Source organism: Leopardus geoffroyi, chromosome A3 (assembly GCF_018350155.1).
Source record: "Leopardus geoffroyi isolate Oge1 chromosome A3, O.geoffroyi_Oge1_pat1.0, whole genome shotgun sequence".
Lineage (NCBI taxonomy): Eukaryota > Metazoa > Chordata > Mammalia > Carnivora > Felidae > Leopardus > Leopardus geoffroyi.
Genome location: NC_059336.1, coordinates 41,733,652 through 41,756,351, shown reverse-complemented (window position 1 = coordinate 41,756,351; position 22,700 = coordinate 41,733,652). Strand labels below are relative to the sequence as shown.

The following is a 22,700-nucleotide window of genomic DNA, read 5'->3' as shown; positions in this document are numbered from 1 at the left end:
GCAGATACAACATCTGTTCCTAGATTTGAATACCTTCCATCCTGTCGGAATTCATCTCCAGGGCAAGCTGGTTGTGAGCATTAGTCTGCACACTCGTGCGGCCTGTGGGAGACCTGTAGCAGGGGCTGTTCCCAGCTCTGTTCAAGCTTTAGACTGTGGCAGACTTGTGGCCCCACACTCCAGTGCACAAGCTCCTCCTCATCCTTGCTGGAAACACTTCCCTCTCGACCTTCCCACAACAGTCAGTTTGCGCACGTGTATTTATCGCATTGTAAAGATAGGCCGGCCGGCAGGTGTGGTCTGCGTTGGACACTCGCATCCACATTGGGTGGATTTTTGGGTCCCTCTAAAGTTGCTGTTCTCGGCTTCCCTTCCCCCGGTGAGGTTGAAGTCCGGTTCCTTTTGCCCCTGATGCAAAAAAGGACTGGTGTAAGATCTTCATTTTTCAGCAATTGGTTTTGACATCTTCTCGCCTTGACCTGATCTCTCTTTCAAGCTCCTTTCCTGAGAGATTACCGTGAGGCCAGTAAGTGAGGAATACTGAACAAAAAAGACAGGAGTCCGAGTGAAAAACCCTTGTTTTCCAAGTCCCCTCTCCTGATCGCTAGCCTTGCTCACCTCCCTGACGACAGGGTCCTCATCCAAAAATGGCTATGACTAATAAGAGCAGATGATTCTAGGCGGAGTACAATAACAACATAAAACGAGGTGAGCTCAGAAATGCGGAGGCACAGTACAAATGTTTTCTCTTGCTTTGGGGATGGCTTCACGGGTGTACACACGGTTCAAGACTCACCAGATTATCCGTTTGAACAGTGACTGTGCGTCAGTAAGAAATGAGACGTTAGAAGGTTTTTAGAAAGTAAATTACTATACAGTGTCAATTATTAATAACCTCATTACTTTTAAGAAAGTAGCTGATGAATTTTCCTTGAGCAGAGTGTCTTCTTTCAGAAGTAAATTTAAGGCCGGCAGTTCGTAGGGGCAGCTGGATGCCACTTCTGCTGGGCCAGGTTTTCGCAATCGTTGCGTGAGTGACATTGGGAACGCAATAATGCTTGCATGGGGCTGTCCCGTGCATCGTGGGGTGCGCCTAGATGCACGCCACGCACCCCCACCCAGAGTAACGAAACCATCTGCAGACATCGCTGTGTGTCTTCTACGGGGTGGACCGCCCCTGGTGGGAACCACTGCTTCTCGGCCTCAGCCGTGATTCGCTGACAAATTTCTTTGTTACTCAAAGTCCATAATAATTATGTTTAATGTCAGCGTTTGTGATAGGATCATTTATATTTTTGAAATAAGCTGAGGCAGTAATAAAGATTTAGGCTTACCCATTTTCTCTTGTAAATAACACTTGCCTGACCTGAACTATACGAACTATTTCTGTATGTCCTCTTTTCCTTTAATACATCCTGCCGTCACCCACGTCTCATTCCATCCCCAGCATCTCGGATCCGCGTCCCAGACATGTTTTGCTTGCTCGGTGCCAGAAAAGGCGGCAACTGCTGTGACAAACACGTGCAGCCGTGGGGAGGGGCAGAGCAGGGGGTTCAGAGCAATTAATCTTAGTCAGAATTTCTTTTCATTGATGATTATGGGTTTTGCAAAATGACTCGTAAATATTAGTACTTGGAACTGACCCGCTTGTCCCCAGCGTTTCTTTTCCTTTGAAGGATCCAAATCAGACAGTTACAGTGCTGTTTAAAAATGCTAGTGAGCAGCACATTTAGCATTCTACAGATGGCTAGCCTTTTTTCCCCCTCCCTTTAATTGGCTTTCTATTTAACAAGTAAGTTGAGGGGAAACGACCTGTTAAAAAATAGGATATTAACTGATGCCACTATTGTTGGCAAGCAGACCACTTCCCCACCCCCCATCCTGGCACCACATTGGCATTTCTCTGGGCATTGTCCGCAGGTAGACCTGAGGCCATGTTGCCCTGAGCCAGAGAGCAGAGCCACCCGCGTAATGGATGTGGTGGCTCTATTCCCTTGGGTTGGTCTGGTGAAGGCCAAGGACACACAGATTCCCGTGTGCTGTTTCCAATGGCAGCAACAGCTCTTCCAAAGTGGGTGGCAAGTTGTTTCTGGGATTTCTTCTCTCTCCTTGACTCCACCCCACGACGACGTCTAACCACGTTTTGTCTCCCGTCTCTTCCTCAGAAATACCTCAGGGACTTTTTCAGCGTGATGCTGCAGTCCGCGACGTCTCCCCTACACATCGACAAAGTGGGGCTGACTCTTTCCAAACACACCATCTGTGAGTTCTCACCGTTCTTCAAGAAAGGGGTCTTTGACTACAGCAGCCACGGGACGGGGTAGAGCTGGGGGTGACGGAGGAACCACCGATGCAGTGCCTTCTCGTCCACGTGGCCCTCCCGGCGCGCGGCAGCCTCCCACGCTCCTTCTGGGCCTGCCTCCTCCTGTGGCAGTCGGACGTGCAGCAGCCGGCCTGGGCCGCCCCGCCAGGGCCTCCCGGGTGCCTGACTTTGGACTGGCATGTTTCGCTTCGCTGGTGGTGACCCTGACGGGCAGCTGCTACTGTTCCATTGCCGTTGAATGTGGCCTTTTCCCCCATAGTGCTCCCTCCTCCTCGCAGCGGGAGGCCGTCCCCTGTGGCAAAATGGACGTGGCCGGCTTATCTTGGGCCTCCCTGAGCCACGCCAACCTGGGACCTCCCAAACTGGGTGTGCGGCTTACCAGACCTACCTGAAATGACTTTCATCTGGTTTCCTCTTCCACCAAAATATATCTTATTTTTTATATGCCTTCCATATGGCTGGCTGTATCCCACGAGAAGCATTTTAAATGATTTCATTGTATTTTTTCCGTTTCCCCTCATTTGAGTCAGAACTTTTGTACGATACCTGACCACTGATGTTTACACAGAATTTCATATTCTGCAAAAGGGATTTATGGTCCAATCATGACTGGAATCTTCCATGCCTGACAAATTAGATGTAGGCGACATCACTTAAAACATCTGTAAATCCATACAAACAGGATATATGTTTAATCTTGAATATCTGAGGAAATTTTCCTAAACGTAAATGGCTACTGTGCATTCTTGAGCTTTCTCCGCTAAGCACAAAACAAGCGCGTAGCTGAATGCATATTTTTAAATTTTTTTTTTCACGTTTTTGTTACAGAATCTACTGGATCTTTGGCTGAAAGACTAGCATTTACAGTAGTTTATTAATGATCCCTTAAAATTACTCAGGACTTAATGTAGCATTGCACATCCATGTATAATAAAACTGCTTTGTTTTACTAAGAAGAAAAATGTAAGTAGAAAAATATGTGGCATATACTGAAATGTATATAATTCTACCTATAGATTTATATATGTACACACGCCTGTACAATAGTTGTATCAAAATACATAATCATCCATGCCAAATTTAGTAAAGGTATTTGCTATTTCAAAATTTAAATTGAGCTGCTGTCAATATTAAATGAAGTTATAGAACCTATCCTGTAGCACCGTTTATTTTAAGTTTGCGACAGGATCATCCCTACTGGTCTGTTTAAAAATTTATCTAATGTGTTTGGAAAGATCGGTAATGTATAATTTAGCATTTGTGTTGCAGAAGATGCTGTTAGAGTAACATTTGAAGCCACGAATGAATGGGGTAACAAAATGTGTTTGCATTCAGTCTTCTACCATATACCTGTGCAACTGAGCCCTCCAACCTGAAAAATATGTTTAAAGATGCAATTATCCCAATAAGGGGGAAAACTATTATTACACTAATTAGATATCATAGTTTAATATGACAAAAATGAGGACATTTAAAAATTGCTACAGAAAGACTTGCTTTTTGTCTCCAGCAGTGATTACAGGCATAGGTTTAGAGGCAATTACTACCAGAGAATTTAAACCTGCAGATTTAAGGATAAAGCTGGGAGATAATAATTAACCGTAGGTCATTCATCTAAAAGGAGTCAAAACACTACAGATTGTCCCTCGTTTGCAGAGTAAACTAAATGGTTTTCCTCAGCTGACCAGATAATCTGTCCCCTGCCCTTTTGGACCTGTCTCTGAGGCCAGGCTCATGGCAAGCGTTTCACTGAAGGGACACAGGATATGATAATAACCTGGCGAGAATAAATAGACCCGTGTTTGTGAGCCGTGCAGGAGCCAGAAGACCCTTTGATTCCAATCCTCATCTTAAGTAATCAGTATTGAGTTTGAAGTTCAAGCGCTAGCTGGCTCTGGCTAAGGCTGGCTGTAGTGTTTGTGGGTCATTTCACCTCTCTGAGCCTCAGTCTCCCCATCTGAAAACAAGCTGTTGCACAGGATAGTCTCTCTTTCCTGTTCTAGCCGTGGTCACAAGCAGGGGGATAACTACTCCTGATGGATGGGCCAGGTAAGCCCCTGGTGTGCGGATGTGAAATACAAACTTCTAACCAGACCCAAAGGCAGCTTGACCTGAATAAAGCATGAGGGAAGGTTGAAAAGCCAATGAAAAGTCTCACCTAAACAAATAATGGAGTTTCTGGAGTGTAGACAAAACAGATGTCAGAGTCAGGATGACAGAATTGAAGCTTTGTTCATTTAGACTGATTCAGAGAAGTAAAAGAAAATTAGCAGACACCGATTTTTTTACTTCGAGTGCCTCAAATAAAGTTGTGCTAAAATGACCGTTTTATCAATTCAGATTGAGGTGCCATCAACTTCTAAATATTCCTGTGGTCAGTTGGACAAATCTAAGGAACTTAGGATTCTTTAGGACCTAGGACCTAGCATGTCCTAGGTCTTGCTTACATAGTAAAATGTGTACACCAAGCTTGTTTATACCCACAAGTAGGGTAGGCGCCTTCGGCTGGGATCCCACCCAGGCCTCGCCGTCTTGACTAATTTGGGCTTGTGCATAGGGAATAGCTAAGTCATGCTGGCTCCCGAATGATGGGCATCTAGAAGATTCTCGGGCCCATAATGTGGAGATGCCTGGAGACTCATGAACTGGGTACCCAGGCCCCAGGGCCACTTCTGTGCACATCTGTATGTAGAAAGACCCAGTTCTCCACTTGGCTCTGTCCACCCACTTCGTGCTCTGGCCAGCGCATGCTCGGCAGTCTGGGCAGAAGGAGCCAGAAGTTTCACAGCTTAGAGCATCTGTGAGCTCAGATATGTAGCTCCTGCAAGGCTGCAGTCCCTCGCCTCAGAGCCGGGGCACGTTGGTGTTCTGGGTGCGAGTTTCAAAGATGAGGTTCAGATCCACCTCCCCCAGTGTGCAATCCGACGCATGCCCCATCGCTTCCTCAGACATGCCCTCCGGGGTAGAGAGCAGGCTTCTGTTGTGACGTGGCTCGTTGTTATGCCGAGCCTACCCCAAGCAGGCCTCATCTCCTCAGAGGGAACTTAGGTAACAATTCAAGATGGTCATGAGAGAATTTTCAGTGACATCCTGCTTTCCGATCAGTAGTGTTGGAGAGAGGTTTTAAATATGCTCCTTCACAAACGCCTAGAATGATGCCTTGAGGGGTCATTAGTCCAGGGTTGAACATTTCTCCCACGTGAGGCCCTTGTCTTCCCATATTCCTACACGCCCATGCAAGAGTAGTTCAGGCTGGACTCTGTTACTGGGTAAGTGGGTTTTTTTGTTTGTTTTTGTTTGTTTTCATTTTGAAGAAGAGGAATAAGAAATGTCTGTAAAATAAATCCATGGCAAAATCAACTGCTTCAGTTTTACTTAAATTATCATGACAGGTGAGTTATGTTTTGGGGAAACTAATTAAAGACCATTAATCTAGGGGGACTCATTCTTGGCAGATTAAGCCCTGTCTGTCCCACCTTTTAATGGCAGGCCTCTTTCTTTTTTTTAATTTTTTTTTTTTCAACGTTTATTTATTTTTGGGACAGAGAGAGACAGAGCATGAACAGGGGAGGGGCAGAGAGAGAGGGAGACACAGAATCGGAAACAGGCTCCAGGCTCTGAGCCATCAGCCCAGAGCCCGACACGGGGCTCGAACTCACGGACCGCGAGATCGTGACCTGGCTGAAGTCGGACGCTTAACCGACTGCGCCACCCAGGCGCCCCATGGCAGGCCTCTTTCTACGTGCAAGAAGAGGACCCGGTTGTCGACTTTTTTCCTTTTGTTCAGAGTGTTTTTTTCTGATGATAATTACATGGGTAACGACTCTCTGGTGCTGAAATTTTGAATTTTGCACATACAGAATTATTTCTGAGTTGAAACCACCGGTTGTTATAAATTTCTAAAGCGTCATATTTCAAATGGATCCTACAGTGGTACCTGGGAGTTATCTGAGGTGATGTTGGTGGTGGCCAGGCTGTTACCTTCAGAAGGCTTGTCCATCTGGGAACCCAGAAGAACCCAGCTACATTTTGAAATGGTAGGAAAGACAGACATTTGGCTGAACTGAAGGGGTTCAAGGATGCGAGTTTATCCTTGTTCCCTGCAAATAGCAATCTGCATGCATTTATCACTGTAGAATTCTGTGCCCTATGCTCTGGCACTGTCTCTTACTGCACTGCCTTTCTAGAAGTTTCTCCCTTTTGTGCATCTCTTGGAAAATGACTAAATATAAAATGTTCTTTCTTTGACTATGCTCATTTGGTACCCCTTAATTTGAAAATTAAATAATAAAGTGTTTTTTTTTTAACCTGGGGATTACCTCTCCAAAAACTGATTCTTCTGTCAGAATTTGAGGTTCATCAATTTGATTTTGCTCCGTCTCCATTGCTGGAAAGGCAGAATCTTCCCCATTCAGGGAGAAATAGATGTGTTTGCAAAAAGATGCACAAACCATCTTTCTTTCTGCATTGAAAATGGGGAAGTGCACTAGGTATAAAATTGGCAATGCACAGAGGGAAATGCATCAGCAGAATGCAAAAGCCCCAAAGGGTTAGCATACAAAGCTGTTCGGTACCATTAAGGCAGGTCACCTGAAAGAGAGAAACCTTTGTCTAAAACTTAAGTCCGGGTAGGGAAAAAAAAAAAAAAAAACATGTGAAAAATATAATTAAATATCTTCACTGCTTAAAAGAGGAGTTATTTTCCTCAAAGTGTTGTGAATCCTTATGCACAGTTAATATTTGCAGAAATGTTTCCAGTAGCACTTAAAGTTGTGCCTGAGAGCCTCTCACTAAATTACAGCCTGAGGGTCTGCTATTCCTGAGGCTCCTTCTTCCTTCTCAGCCAGGAGGAAGGAAAGGAAGGAGGGAGGAAGGGAGAAAGATTGCAGCTGCTTTTCCAAAGCTGCCAGGGAATATCTTAGAGGAGAGGATCACAGTGAACAATCATAGCAGTTGGCGGTGATTAAGAGCATCTTTAATATTTGCACTTTCATAGATTCTAAATTCTGTTAGCTTTTCTCCTGAAAACAAGCCAGAAGCTATGGTGTATATGGGGCGGGGGGTGGGGCGGTGAGGGGTGGCTGGAGGAATGGGGGTGTGTGGCTTGCCGTTATAAATGACTCTTTTTGGTTGGTGTTTTAAGCCCTAATTTTAATGAATGTAATAAGTAAAGTCAATTCACAGAGGGTGCAATTCTTTGATTGCAGAGTAATATTAAAACCCTGTTTATCCTTTGTAAGCAGATGGGGAAAGTCATGTTTACATTATAAAGGATTTTCTTTGCCTTCTGGTACAAGGGCAGCAGCCTAAATATACCCACGTATAGATTTCTTTTTTCCGTAAAGAACTCAAGGCCAAAGAGTGCAGTGCTCCCCTTGGATTCTGAAGCGCAGAGTGTTCTAGAGTGGAGGATGCGTCTGAAGAGGTTGCTGTCCAGCAGCCTCGCTGTCTGTTGCACGTATGCGCGTGTCTGATCAGGAAACCGGTGCCAGCTGGCCCAGCCCCACTACTCACACCGCCGCCTAGTCCTACCTCATTCATTTCCTGTGTAAGCCATTCCTCTCCCTGCCTTGTGCACCCCACTGGCCCCTCTCTTGTTCTGTACCCCGTGAGGGTTTGGGAGAAAGGATGGACAAACACGGTGAGATGAGCCTCAGAAAGTTCATAAAGTACGGATGATGCTTGCCCTACTTAAAGCCAGCTATGTACGTGTCACAGCCACACCGCCAGCTCCTTCCTGCCACGGGGAAGGTTGAAGGAAGGATCAGACCGAACTGTGGCCATTCATGTGAGTCCACTGGCCACATGTTAAGTATTGAGATCCTGGCTGAGAGAGAACATGGCGCAGAGAAGGTAGAGCAACTGGTTGTGTTCTGCTCATTCCTGGTTGTGAGAGCACTGACCTGCCCATCGTTGGTATCCCACACACCATTCACCACATACTCATGAGCGTTTTCCATGTCCTAGCATGGGACTGGGGCCCCCACACTGAGGTGAGCTGTATGGCCATGGACCCGCCCTCAGGGAGCTCTCATTCCACTCAGCGACCCACCAATGCTTGCCCAATCACGTGACTGCAAATTGTGATAGATGGTATGGAACAAGAGTAGATGGTGCCAGGGAAGAACGTACCAGAGAAATGATTTCATCTGGGAGGCTCTGCAGTTTCCCTGAGCTAAGACCTGAGCAATGAGGAGAAATGAGTGCCAAGGAGGCAAAGGGATTGCCCCAAATCGAGGAAAGCGCATGTGTGCAAGAGGGAAAATGCTCATCGCTATAACATGGAGAGAACATCAGGGACAGTGACAGGTTGGACTCCCATCCAACCCGGAACAGGCCTGACCCTGCTTCGCTTCCAAGATCAGACGAGATCAGGTACATTCAGGGAGGTGTGGCCATAGACATGACAGGTTGGAGAGAAAGAGGCCAGAGGAATGAGCACCTGAGAGGTTGCTGGCTGAAATTTTGTAAATGAGATCACGTTTCCCATCAGCCACCACTGTTTTGGAAGGATATTCCCCTGGGGGAAGAGCACATGGCAAGTAGGGCTCATCCTTTAAAATCACACATAATAAAGAGAAGCAAACTTCCTGATCCAATATTAACAACGAAGGGATAAGATCTGAGTGAGAGTACTGTCCTGTGCCATCTAAAGGCCGGAAGTTCTGCTCTTATCATCTTGACCTTAGGTGTGTTTCAGATTCTGAGATTTCAGGGGCTTTTGCCTTAGAGAGGCATGATCTCACCAGACCCTCAGATGTCTTGCCGGGTGTGTCCAAAGCCCCATACTACAGTAGCCAGCAAACCCAAGTAAAGTTCATGTCTTGTCTTTGGGCTCCCACCTAATCCTTGCTTTGTAAACAGAAGAATAAGGAGCCCCATGCAGACATAGCTGTCAAGAAACTTTGAGGTTATGGGGTTTGGTCTATGACTTGGACCAGCAGTTGCACAAGGACACTGTGTCCTCCTTAAGGCTGGGGTGCCATGATCTGCAGCCCTAAGTGGACATCAACTCCTCTGCCCACCTTTTGAGGCTGAGCATAAGCATCCCAGCCTCCCCCACGAAAGAAAAAAATTGCTTTCAGATTAAATAAACAGCCTGTAACCCATCCCGGGTACAAAGAAGCCCCTTGGCTGGAAAAGAAAGCAAAAATCTCTCAGCCAGCCTGAGAGTGTGGTTCAATAAAGCAGGTCAGTTTCTGTGGATCAGATGGCTCAGAGACTAACATCCCTAACACAGGATCTCCCCAAAATTTCAGCCTGGTCCACTTTGTATGCATTCAGCACTACCATTCAAAAGGGCCATTGCTCTTCATACATTAATTCACGAGGCCATTTGGTGAACTAGCTTCTCTGCTGGGTGCACACAGAAGGAGTCCTCCTTGGGCCCCCCAACGATGACAACATGACTAATAGGGGACAGACTACCACTGGCTGTGGCTGTGGTCACTGAAAGCTTCCCACAAAAGGAAGAGGCCATGGGGGCCAAGACACATGTCAGGTGAGGAGAAGGTGCAGCAGAAGTGAAGGATGACAGGTTGTGTTCAGCCTGAGAGGGGGACACACCTGGCCTTGCGTATCACAAACAGTCAGGCCCACGCTGCTGATTCCCCTCTGCTGTGCTTCTGGCTCAAAGGCCTCCTCTCTCAGAGTCAGAAAGGGCATGTACATGCCGAGGCAAGAGTTCATTTTGTTGGGGGTGGGGACACTTCAAAGACAATCTCCCCAGGTAGCTTTTTTCAGGGACGAATCTATTGAAGTTAAAAGCAAGAGGAAAGATAGGGCGGGCCACCTAGGGCCCTCTGGCTGCAAATGATACTTCTTTTGGGCATCAGGTAAAGTCAGGTTCCTGCTGCTTCTACTGAGTGCCACGCCAGCTTTCTGTGTCACCTCTTTGCACATGTGGCTATGACCTCAGTGAGCTGTGTGGGGCTCCTGAGAGCCTCAGATACCCATGGGGATGGCAGGAGCTCTGCTGGTTTCCAAAAAAAACCATGAATACTCTGCTACCAGCGTCCAAGCCTCTTGTTGTGTCCTTAAGCCAAGCAAAGCATTCAAAGCATAGAAGGAAAGTCTCCATCTGTTCTGGAAAGTCTGCCAGTAAGGTGGCCTCTTGTGGATGAGGAATAGGTGATAATCCAAGCCGGCCCTGCAGAACACAACTTTAGCATACTTTTAATGCCTCCAGGGAGGTCTATGTTGCTCAGAGCGGCCCCAACAGAGGGGGCCCGTTATTTCTCGCATTTTCTTCCTGTGCCTGCAACGGAACCGAAATTGCATCAGTTGAGTTGTACCACCTTTGGGACGTTCTCCAAGCTCCCAGCAACACCACTCCACCTGGGTGGAGACAAAAGGATGTCAGAGCCGGAAGGAGCCTTGGAAACAATCTGGATCCAAGATCCGCTCAGGAGTTAGACACACAATACGCATGTGGATGGAGAGGACATCCTCCACCAAAGGGAATTGAGGGCATGCTGCAAAAGTGCACACGTGGGAGCCGGGCAAGCCCGACCCACCTGCAGGTGGCACTCTGCCCGTGGTTACCATTTGCAATCTCTGATTGAGTTTTGAGAGAAAGAGAGAGAGAGAGAGCATGAGCAGGGGAGGGGCAGAGAGAGAGGGAGTCAGAGAATCTGAGGCAGGCTCCAGGCTTCAAGCTGTCAGCTCAGAGCCCGACGTGGGGCTCAAACCCACAAGCTGTGAGATCATGACCTGAGCCAACGTCAGATGCTTAATCGACTGAGCCACCCAGGTGCCCCTGAAATCTCTGATTTAAATCCATCTCTTAATTTACCAAAGGCAGAGCAGCTGGAAGGAGGTGATGGCTTACCCAAGTCACTGACCTGAGCCTCAACGTCCTATCACTGCCCGGATGAGAGGAAAATGCTGAGCGCATCAGTCAGGATAGGGATCGCACCATTTATTTTCATAAAGAGAATTTAAAACAACTATAGTTAATGTAGAAGGTGAAAAACAGAAAACTCCAAGGTATGCCAGAGGTAGTAGCCACAGGAAACAGCTGCCATCCAGAGTGCTGGGGAGAACATGAGAAGATTAGAATTATTAAAACTTAGAAGCTTGGAGGAAAGGCCGCCACAGAGTTGAAACTGACAGCCCAAAGGGAAGGGGCACTGGCACTGGTATTGGTGTCTGGGGAGGCAGGCGGGGAGGATCCTGTGGGGCTGGGACCCGGGCTTCTGAGGACGAGGTGCTGGCGTCTCTACGGGCCAGGGTGCAGTGACGCTTGTCGGCAAATGTTGGGAAAACTGCACACTGGATTCAGCTGCTGCTCCTGGAGGGGAGAAGTGTAGCTGGGGTGATGCTGACGGGAACAGGAAGTCGTCTAATCAGGAAGAGGAAGCAGACAGGAAGTGTTGTAGAGATGATGTTCGCAGAAACAGAAAGCAAAAGAAACACATCCCTTCTTGCTCCCCTAGCCTTGCTTGTCTCCCTCTAGGGCCCTGTCTTGGCCGAGCATAACTGGGAGAAGCTGGCAGAGCAGAAATAAGGTCTGCAGAGTCCCAGTACCTGCCTCCCAGAGCAGAGAGGGGCAGGTTTTGAGCTGGGAGATATCTGTTCACTAACTGGCACACTGAGCTTTTGCTCCAATTGAAGCCTGGACCTAACACTCATCAGCTATCAATCAATTTGCAGAGAACAATCTGGAAGCCAGGCCCCCTGTCCCCTACCTTAACCCATCACTGGACATCCTTTGGATGCCGTGTATGCCAATGGCTGGACACAGGACACTCTAGTCTGGGAGTTAATCTGCATGGGCTGTGTCCTCTGGGTGCTCACCTGCAAAGGTAAAATTTATTCCAAACATTTATCAGGTTGAAGCCCAAGAGACTGGACACTCCTGTCTCTCAAAGCGGCCGCAGCCATGTGGCACCTGCACAATACAATGCTCGTCCCATGGGAAATGATACCTCAAGCATCTCCTGCCACATCTGCCTTTGCCATAGGCTACTTTTCCTGAAATGGAAAGCAGTGTTGAAAGACTGCTTTAAAAAGACAAGGGGCCAAAGCATCCTAGGACACCCCTCCCTGCACCAAAATGATAGTTGCTTTTTCTCTAATTCTTCCCTTATATGACAAAGAAGGTCATTTTGGAAGGATCTGCTCCAATCCCAGGGCCCTGGAAGGCTGAACTACAATCTCAATAGGCCTTGCAGACATACACAAGGATGTTTCTAGAGCATCTAGCAGAGGAGTGAGCTCTTTGGTCAAGGGCCTGGGGACCCTGAATTTACATGCTGTTGATTAAATGCAGTGGTGTCACAATAGGGCCCTTATGAACCTGTGTGGAATCACCTCTATCCTCTGCACTCAAGGTGGGCAGCCTCATCCCTTCTGCCTGAGTGATCCGTAGTGCTACTCACCTGAGAAATTACTTCTCTGTGTTTATCCCCATGAGAGGCAAGATCAGCCATAACATTCCTGGCACTGGGCCATGACATTAACCTTCAAAGACCTGAAACCGCTATTTTCCTGGCTGTTGTGAACTTCAGAATTTGGGAACAGATATTTCCTGAAGACGTTTAACATCCTGTGAGCAAAGGCGTTGGAAGTATTGCCTCGGTCTCGTTTTTCCCAGTCTCTGCTTGGCCTTTTTGCACAACTGCTTTTCTCACGTGGAGGCCCGTTCTGCCAAGCCATGGAATCCAAGGCTCGTCTTCCCATTTGAGCTTTCCTGCTCACCCATACCAGGAGTGGACACATCGTGTGTGAAGGAGTTATGCAGGAAAGTTCTGAAAGAGAACTGGCCAAAGAGTCTAGGGTCCCAAGAAATCGCTCTGCTGGCATACAACAAGCCTCCTGGCTCTGGGGCTCATACTTCTCTAATTATCAGAATGAAATCCTCAAGAAATGGAATGAACATTTAATAGTTGCTTGCTTCAACATCTTACCCCTCCAGTCAGCCCACAATGACTGGGCTGGTATCTGTCTTCCTCTTAAAATGGATGCTGTCCAGGGAACTCAAAGAACTTCATTTATTTTCATTAAATTTCCTGGTATCAGTGACAGACGATCGGCTCCTGGGTGTGGGGGATGACAAGTGGCTGAGAGTACATCTGATTGCAAAGAAAGCTTCATCCTGTAAAGGTGCAGAAGTGTGAGTTGTAACAGTCCCTGCCATCTGAGAAATACCCTGTCGCAGGGCTTATCAGGGGAGACAAGCCAAAGCCAGACCTACAAATTCAAGGGAATTCAATTAAAAGTGAGGTTTTTCAGAAGGGGAAGTCTGAATAGATAAGACATATTTGAAGCAATCTCTGTAATTAGCCATCATCCATGTGGTAAAGGGGGAATGCCAAAATACAGGTAATTCAGAACATTAGTTCAAGCACTTGGGTTGAACGTCCTTCTCTTCTGCCTTATAACAAAAATCTCTAGTTCAGAATCTACTAATTCGAGTTGTACTTTTTCATCCTCTGTGAGGGCTGGCAGAGATGTCTCAGAAGGACAGAGAGGGCACACACAGAATGGCCTGATGTGCCATCTTTGTGTCCAAGTGTCAAAGTTGTGAAGAGAAATGCTCGTCATCTTTTGAAGCTTGGGGGAATTGCTGTTTCCTGGAAACCCTGCTATCCTGAGACAAAGTCGAAGACAGTTCAGCTTATGCCCCTCACATGCACAGGCTCCCCTCCGAGGGTGAAGCCCGGGCAGCGAAGCAGCAACCTGGCCATTCCTGGAGGGAACAGGGGTGAGCTTAAGGGTCACCCCCCCATACCTGGTGGTCCCACCATTACTGCCATGGGGTTGGCAGGCTCTCTCTGACACCCACAGCAACTAAGTGGGGCAAGGGAGGAGGGGAGGTTGGGTATCACTGAGTTGGACCAGTGCTACCAAGACCACAGTCCTCCAAGGTCAAGGAGCTCCATCTCCCAGGATATTCCCTGAGGCAAGAAGCTCTGCCCCCACAGTGTGCTATTTCCAGTAACACGTTGTGACACCAAGGAAAGCCTATTTTCTGTTCTCTCTAAATGTGCTGTTACATCATTGTCTGATGCAGAAGTGATCAAAGAAAATGCGACAAAAACAGTGGGAAACAATTACTATAGAATTGGGTCAAGCAATAAATTAATAATGACTGTTTAATATAATTACCATGAGACTCCACTTACATGAAAATTTTGAGAAGGCAAAGCCACGGGGAAAGGAAACATCAGTGCTTTCCAGGAGGGGGGATTTGGTGGGGGGAGGTTGGGGGAGGAGTTCCCCACAAAGGGGTAGCACGTGGGAATATTTTGGGGTGAAGGGCTGTTCTATATCTTGAGTGTGGAGGGAGTTACAGAAGTGTAGGCATTTGGTAAGATTCATAGAACTGTATATTGCAAAAGGTTTTACTGTATGTAAAGTATGCCATATATATACTTTTTTTTTTTTTCAGGAAATGATTCAGTAAAATGTGTTGACTGACTCTATTGTGTATCATGACTGTTTCTTCTTCCTTTGTACCAGAGATGGCTAACATAGTCCTGTGGGAGAAAAATACAAAAATAAAAAGTAAAAAATAAAAAATAAAAAACCAAAGCCTCAGCCTCCAAAATCCAGTTGGTGAGCTTGGGCCCCAGGGCCTGACTGGGAGGGGGATACGGGGTTGATGGAAAATCTGTCACCTCCCTGTAGTCTGTCAGCCTACAGATGGCAGGGACCATTTCATGGCTCTCACCAGGTGCTCAATAACAGTTGTGAAATAGAAGATAGGGATGGGGGGTCACCAACCATGCCAGCTCCAGAGCCCTCTTCCCTCTCCCCTTCACACTCTCTTCTCCCTCCTTCTCTCTCCTATTTCCCCTCCCTTCTCACTCTTTCCCCAGCCCACCCCCACCACTGTCTAAGGATTTCCATTGTCTCATAGCTAAAAGATCATGGGCCCAGATGAGATCATCATGGTTCTTACAAGAAAATGGATCCAGAGGTGTTTCTTCCCAGTCCTTCAAGTCTCTAGGAAGACTCCTGAGGTGGGACATCAGAACTCACTAGAAAAGTAACTGCAGGGTTCTCCAATCGCATGGAGCACCGCATGCTCAGGACTGTAAGATGAGAATGTTGTCACCATGTTGGGGGCCAGCAGGGGCCCAGCATGGTGAGGCTGTGCAAAGTGTGGGGTATCCGCTGAGCCCACTAGGGCCAAGTCACAAAAGCACCCAGTGAGGGGTTAGACTTCAGGACTCAGTGGGAAATACAAGACTGATAACAACTGTCTGTAACCTTCAGCTTCCATGTCCGATGCCCTTCTAAGTGATGAGTTCTGGAAGGACAAGACTGCATTCTTCTGTTCACTGCTGGTTCCCCTACTTCAGCACGTGGCACGCTCCATGGTTACTACACTGAGTTGGTGTGTATGTTTGGGGTTGGGGGCTGAGGGTAACAATGACCAGCATTCTAAAAAGACTCCTCGGGCTACTGCTTGGAACAGACTAGAGGGGCCAAAGTGGAAGATGCGAGAAAAATTCGGGAGCCTTGGCTGGGGCAGCCTCTGTGAGGAGAGAAAGACAGGGTGGGTGTCTGTCCCTTTGGTATCAACAGGATTGGATGGATGGACGTCCAATGTAATTGAAAACAAAGCTGCAGAAAAAAGATCATTGCCTTCTAAAACTGTGTTCTGGCTGAAATCCTTGCACTTCTTGGTATTTGGGAGGAAAGGAAAAGTCAAGGAAAGGAAAAGTCAAGGTTGTGTTGGTCAACCTTCTTTGCTTCAGCGTGAACAGATTGGAAGTGTTATCCCAAACCCCAGAGGTGGAGTATTGCTTCCAGGCTCCTAAATGTGTTGTTATTTCTTGTTCTTGTAAAAACCTAGAGCAAATAGCAAAGAGAAGGCTTATACCCAGAGGCTCATAGACATTCCAGATGCAACAGATGCTCATGTGTGTGTCTGTGGGACATGGAAGAAGGGAGACGGTCGGGTTTCTAGGAAGTCTAGAAGTGGTGAACTGAAGCCAGATGGCCAAACCTGAGGGACTGTCATGGCACACTGGAGCATGAAATCTGATTCTGGAGGGGGAAGGTTTGGCAGGAGCCTGGGGGTGGTGATTCTCAGCTAGAGGTTTGTGTGGGATCCGGGATACTTCAGAGGTGGGTACTGGAGTGCCTTAGTGTAAGGTCTTCCCTCAATCCCAGTTCAGCTTAGGTACTCAGCCACCCCATGTGAATGGGCCACAGTCAAATGCCAAAGTGAGTCCACCAGTCCTTCCTCCTCTTTTCCTTCAGTCCACAGCAGGTTTATGTTTGCCCATGCCTGCTTCCTTGCCTTTCTTCTCTCCCTTCTATGCTTTCTTTCCACTGCTCCATCCAGGGACAGAATCACAACCCAGGCCCATGGATTCTGCAAGTACAGGACCAGCTAAAGCATCCTGGTCACTGGGGTGGGTTCAGTAAGCTAAGATCATCTCCCAGAGAGGACACTTACACCATCGTGGGCTGGCTCAACAAATTGAGGTCCGTAGGGTTACGCTAATGGATGGAAGACCACAAGTAGGGTCCTCTACAGGCATAGTCAGAAGCTGTCACCCACAGGTGGAATTCCTTCCACCTGTCTCTCTCTCCCTCTCATTCTCTCCCTCCCTTTCAGAAATCTCAGCCCTGGTTTTAAAGTCTTCCAATGGGTCCTGTCAAGCCCTACCCAAATCATCCAAGATACTTCCTTTACTTAATGTTAACTGATGAAGACTTTTAATCCCAGCAGCAAAACACTTTCACAACAATATCTAGGGTAGCATTTGATTTCTAAGTTGGGGACTGTAACCTCACCATCAAACACCCATCACAGAAGCCTGGCTCACCATGCAGAGTTTCCAGGCCTGTCAAGCTGCTGCTCAATCGGTCCCAACCTGGAAAAGAGTCATGCTAAGAGGCATGACTTCTCTGCTGGCCATTGAGTGGCATTCTTCTGAGGCTGGGCTGTGATGCTTTGCAGGTGAAGCTGGTGGCGTGCAGGTACAGCTCTACAAGCATGGAGGAGAACAGTAAGGCTATCATTCCAGGGACTCGGCAACAAGCCTAATTTGGTTCCCCACGGGATAATGAGAAATCTTGGTTTGTTGTGATAACTACTGAGATGCCCTAAACTGACTATTCCTCTTCCAAGATCCAATCTGAACTATGAAACTATCCCACATGATTAGTGGGAACTTTTGACCCCACAAATGGTGAGATATGTCACCCAGGACATTCCCCTGAGTGAGCTTCATAAACTAGTATTTTAGATACTGCACAGACCAGATGGTCAGCCCAGGAATTCACCCTGGGTTCTCATGTCTGAGAACATGGGGTCCAGAGAGGAATCTAGACTCACTGCACCTGAAGGTGGCAGTGATGTTGGTATGAAAGGATGCGGATGGTGTTCACATCATAAAGAATGCCAAACACAACCTGAGAAAATAGTTTGTAATGTACATGACAAAGAATTGGTAGCACGTGAAAAACTCTCTTTCAGATTAAGAAAATAGACTCATGTCTTTTTAGGACTCTTTGATTTTTACGATGGCAAAGAATATGAACATAAAATTAACACCAACAAAAAGAAATTTAAGTGGCCACTGAACATTCCAACAGATGCTCAATTTTACTAGAAATTAAGATTTCAAATGAAGTCATCACTGGGCTGTCATTTGAGATACCTGGGAGTGATAAAATTTTAGAGATTCCGGTACCCCAATGAATGGAGAAATTGATACTCTTTCTGCTGCAGGGATGTTACTGATGAATCTCTCTATGGGTCAGTATTTGTCAAAAGTCTTTATGATTTTCACATGCTCTGACTTATCTGTAGATTGTTTGCAGAGATGGCCCAAACATCTCCTCTTGTCCCACATGCCCTGTAGCAATGCGATCTGTCATTCTCCATCAGTTATCTGGTCTCACCTAGAGACTTGCTTTAAGGAACAGAATGCTGCAGAAGTGAAGCATACAACTTCAGAGACTAGGCCTCAAGAGGTCCGGCAACTTCCATTTTTGCCATCTTGGAACCCTGAGCCACCAGTTAAAGACGGTAGGCTACACAGCCAGAGAGATCACTAGGAGAGAGAGGCTCTGGCTGATAGACAATGCCAACCATGAGACGTATTCTATCTCCAGCCACCTCCTTGGCTGCAGCCAGATGAGCGATCCTGGCCAACACCTCATGGGGCAGAAGGACCACCGGGCTGAACCCAGCCAAACCACACAATCGTGAGAAATGATAAACTGTTGCTGTTTTAAGGTATTATGTTTTAGGGTAGTTTGTTACCTAGCAATTTAAAATTCTATAGAAATGGACAAATGCACAAAAAGGTACAGGAACACTTAGGATAGTACTGTAACAACGAAAACAGATAAGATTTTTACAAAACCGAAATAATGCCTATAGAGGAATAGATGAAGGAATTAGGGTGTCTCCATTACAGTGAAATGCAACGCAGCTATTAAATATGACAGCACAGCCCCATTTTATCAACACAGAAATATAAGTACAATACATTAAGTGAAAACAGCAGGTTGCAAGAGAGTATGAATAGCTTAGTGGTGGAACGTGCAGGCTCTGCATAGTGGACTGAGTGTGAAAAGTGGTCTCCACAATCAGTGTGCTGTGTGACCTTGAGGAAGGCACTTTGCCTTTCTGAGCCATCAGAGTATCTGTCTGAGATTCATGAGAATTAAATGAGGTAATTAAGTAAATAGCTTATTAATAATATGTGTAAATTTAACTCATCGTAGGAGCTCAATTAGTGGTAGCTTTTATTATGATTATGATCCTATTATTAAATGTATGATTATTAATAGAATAATGTTAATATCAGTCTATTATATTACATAATAGTCATTGTATGTAATGTATTATATTAACATTAATTAATAAATAGCAATAGGAAACCCTATTTTTATAAAATATGTATATATATACATAAACTGCATTACATATAAATATAAGTACATATTTATATGTATACATTTATAAATACGTTTATATTTACATAAATATATAAAACATATATGGAGGTGGATTTAGCAGATACTTCACTTTTTCCTCTATTCTCTTCTATTTTCAGAATTTTTATGGTGGGCTATATATTTTATTTGTTATAGTCATTTCTAAATTTTCAAAAGCAGGGACACCTGGTTGGCTCAGTCAGTTAAACATCCTGCTCTTGATTTCAGCTCAGGTCATGATCTCATGGTTGTGGGATCAAGCCCTGTGTCAGCCCCATGCTGAGCCTGGAGCCTGCTTGGGATTCTCTCTTTCGTTCTCTCTGCCCCTTCCCACTCATGCTCTCTCTCTCTCTCTCTCTCTCTCTCTTTCTAGGAAAAAGCATTCTGTTTTCTACACTTCTTGATAATTTAACTTAGCTATGTCACAAAGAGTTTCCCTAAACTGTGTGTGAGTGTGGGGGTGTATCTGTGTTCCTTGCATATAATCCCAAATATGGGAGCCCCACAATTGATATTAAGCCCCAGAATTGTTGATTTAAACACATTACTTACTAAAAGCATTGAGTGAATCTGTACTTCTTAGTAGAATTCATATTAGAACACCTTGTCTCCTCTAACTCTGGTAATAAATTGCTAAGGGAAATGTGACATACCATTTTTAAAAAAAAATCACTGAGTTATTTATGATGCGTAAAATCTAAGTATACAAAATCAGTTTTTCCCTGAAGAACTTCTCCTTTATTATATATTAAGAAACTTCTAGTATTAGCACTGAAAGATCCCCTAAAGTCTGGGATCTTTTTGGACAAAGTTCAGAATTCATTTTCAGCACTACAACAGGGATCCTTAGAAATCTCAGCTAATTTTTCCCAAGCTAATACACAGGACATGCTGTTCTGGAGATGGAGGAGGAAGAATGAAGGACCAGGTGCACAGGGCACTCACACCATGGAATTTCAAGAGAGGAAATTCTTTAAAAGCCCACCACAGTTGTCTGTGGTCAAATACACACATCTTCTTTTGTGGATATTTCAAGGCATTTTATAATATTGAGATTTCCTATAATTGATGCAGTAAAGAAGTATTTTTGTCCAAAATTTCCTCAAATCATGGAGCACCTGGTTGGCTCAGTCAGTGGAACATGTGACTCTTGATCTCTGGGCTGTGAGTTCGAGCCCTACGTCGAGTGTAGAGGTTATGTAAAGATAAAATCTGTAAAAAAAATTTCCTCAAATCATTTGATCATGGAATTATGGAATCTTTTTGTTTGTTGATGTTTATTTGGGATGAAAGAGGAGGTGATTATTGATAGAAATAAGGTCTATTTTTATCTCACAGAACACACACTAGTGACTGGTAGATAGACTAAACGGTGGACAGAAGGAAGAGAGGGAAAGAGGAATGAAAAAGGAAGGAAGGTAGGACATGACATAGGAAAGAAAACAAATAAGGTCTATAATTTTAAATTTATGATTCCAAACCCAAGAATGCTCTGAAATCAGAACAGGTTTTTTTTTGTTTTGTTTTGTTTGTTGTTTGTCTTTTTCCCTCCTGCGATTGATAGAGTCTCATTAGGTGGCAAATCTTAACCAGAAGTGACATGAGGTTATTTATAACCTTTACTGAGCCCTTCCAGTGAGAATATTCCTATGTTTTACTGTGGAAATATTCATGTGGACGATCATGGGGTTTCCCCTCAGACCCTGATGGGGTGTCACATACTCTAGGGTCACGGCGTCATGTTACGTTTTCCAAATTTGAAATATTCTGAATTCAGCTGGTTTGAAGGCATCTTGAGAAGAGACTGTGGGTCTGTTTTGCCTCCATATTTGTAGAGCTGTTCATGTCAGGTACATTCACTTGCTGGCCTGTGAAATGGGGAGAGGGCCTCCCAGGTTGGTTTCAGTGGTTAAATATGATAATACACGCAGAAAACCAACGCCCTCTGGACACAGGGTGCTCTTCGAAATGTTCGCTGCTCTCTTCCCACTTTGTGCCGGACTGACCCCACCAGCCCATCTGGTCGGCATCGATGCTTCATCATCTCTGAGTTTTACCTGTCGCATGTCAGGAGGGCACTGAGCAGAAGCCAAGATTATGTCTCTGTGTGTTCCTCTCCCTGCAGAAACCCTAACATAATTACCACATAGGTCAGCTCTGCCATAAGAGGCTATGCCCGGGCTTGTTGTGTTTTCCTTCATACAGCTTTAATGATCTCCTCTGTGTAAAACATACCATTTTAAATTAAAAAATTAAAAATTCAGAGGCAGATCTCCAAACAAGACAGCGGCACCCTCTGTTGGAGTCCATAACATTGAAGTACACACACCATCATGCCAGGGACAGTTCACACAGATAGTCACCAGTGTCGTAAATCTGTGTCTGTAGCTGTGGATCCTAAGACTGAAATACTTATGAACAGATCAAGTCAACCTGACCGCTGCTTAAAAAGTCACCCCAGTTTGTTATGCTATTTAATGGGACCAAAGTACATATTTGTAGGGAAAAAATAGGAATGGCAACTCCTTAATCACATGTTCTGTTTGAGTCTTGCATTCTTTGTAGGTTAGGAACAGGGAGAGAAACAGAAATTTGGGAGGAGTAGCTAAACACATGGAAAGTAATAAAAATAATCAAAATTATTTATTTTTCTCATATTAAAAACCAAGATTTTTAGAGAGAAGCCTTTAGTAGGAATTTGGAAGGTTGATAACAAACCAGTTTGAGTTTCTTTGGAAATATGGAGCCAGGCTCAGATGCTCAGAAGTCCTCCCAGTCAAGTAAGAAGATCCCAGGGCCATGGGGTTCCTGCTGCTAAAAACAAACGAACAAAGCCACTAAAAAAAAAAAAAAAAAAAAAAAAAAAAAAAAAATCCCAGGGCCAAGATTAAGGAATTAAGGAAGGATTTGGAAAAACAAGGTGAGGCTTGAGGGTTGAGCTTCTGTGAGCTGTCTTCTGACCCTCCCTGCAAAGACAACTCTTAGGCAGTGTACCTGCCCACCTTCTGGCCTCAGCTTCTGTTTCTGTTTGGTGTAACACTCTTTATTCAAAAATCTTTATTGAGCACCTGCAATGTATCAGGTACTGTTCTAGACACAGAGCAGATCACAGGGAAAACGGCAGACAGCTTTCCCCTTGCTCTCAGGCTCAGGTGAACAGGTGTGAATATTTAACCACTTAGATCTCGGGATGCTAAGCCAGGCAAGGGCTTCTGCTCCCAATGAATAATACCTTGGTCTGCATTTCTCAGCATCTCGGGTACCAGCTCTATCCCTGTGTGTCTCTTACTAGTTGTAGTGAAGGTGGCTAGGTGTCCATGAAACTTTGTTCCCCACCTCCCCAGTAATGTAGCTGGTGCGGGGAAGTGGCTACCCAGCCAGGCTCTTTCTATCCCAGCTTGGTGGGGACTTATGACTAGTTCTAACCAATGGAATGTAAGTGGAGGGGATGTGAACTATTTCA

The 22,700-nt window shown here is 45.6% G+C and overlaps 1 protein-coding gene across 4 annotated transcripts in view; it reads left to right on the top strand.

Annotated features, from left to right (window-relative positions):
* The window catches only part of KIF16B (kinesin family member 16B), a 288,439-nt gene extending 284,964 nt beyond the window's left edge, over positions 1 to 3,475 (top strand). For 3 of the 4 annotated variants that reach the window (XM_045445356.1, XM_045445357.1, XM_045445355.1), the window contains one exon: positions 2,166 to 3,475. In XM_045445356.1, the coding sequence (XP_045301312.1) occupies positions 2,166 to 2,324 (159 nt within the window). In that variant the 3' untranslated portion in view covers positions 2,325 to 3,475. The remainder of the gene's footprint in view (positions 1 to 2,165) is intronic. The other variant, XR_006703358.1, reaches the window with a different exon arrangement.
* Positions 3,476 to 22,700: the final 19,225 nt, after the last annotated feature.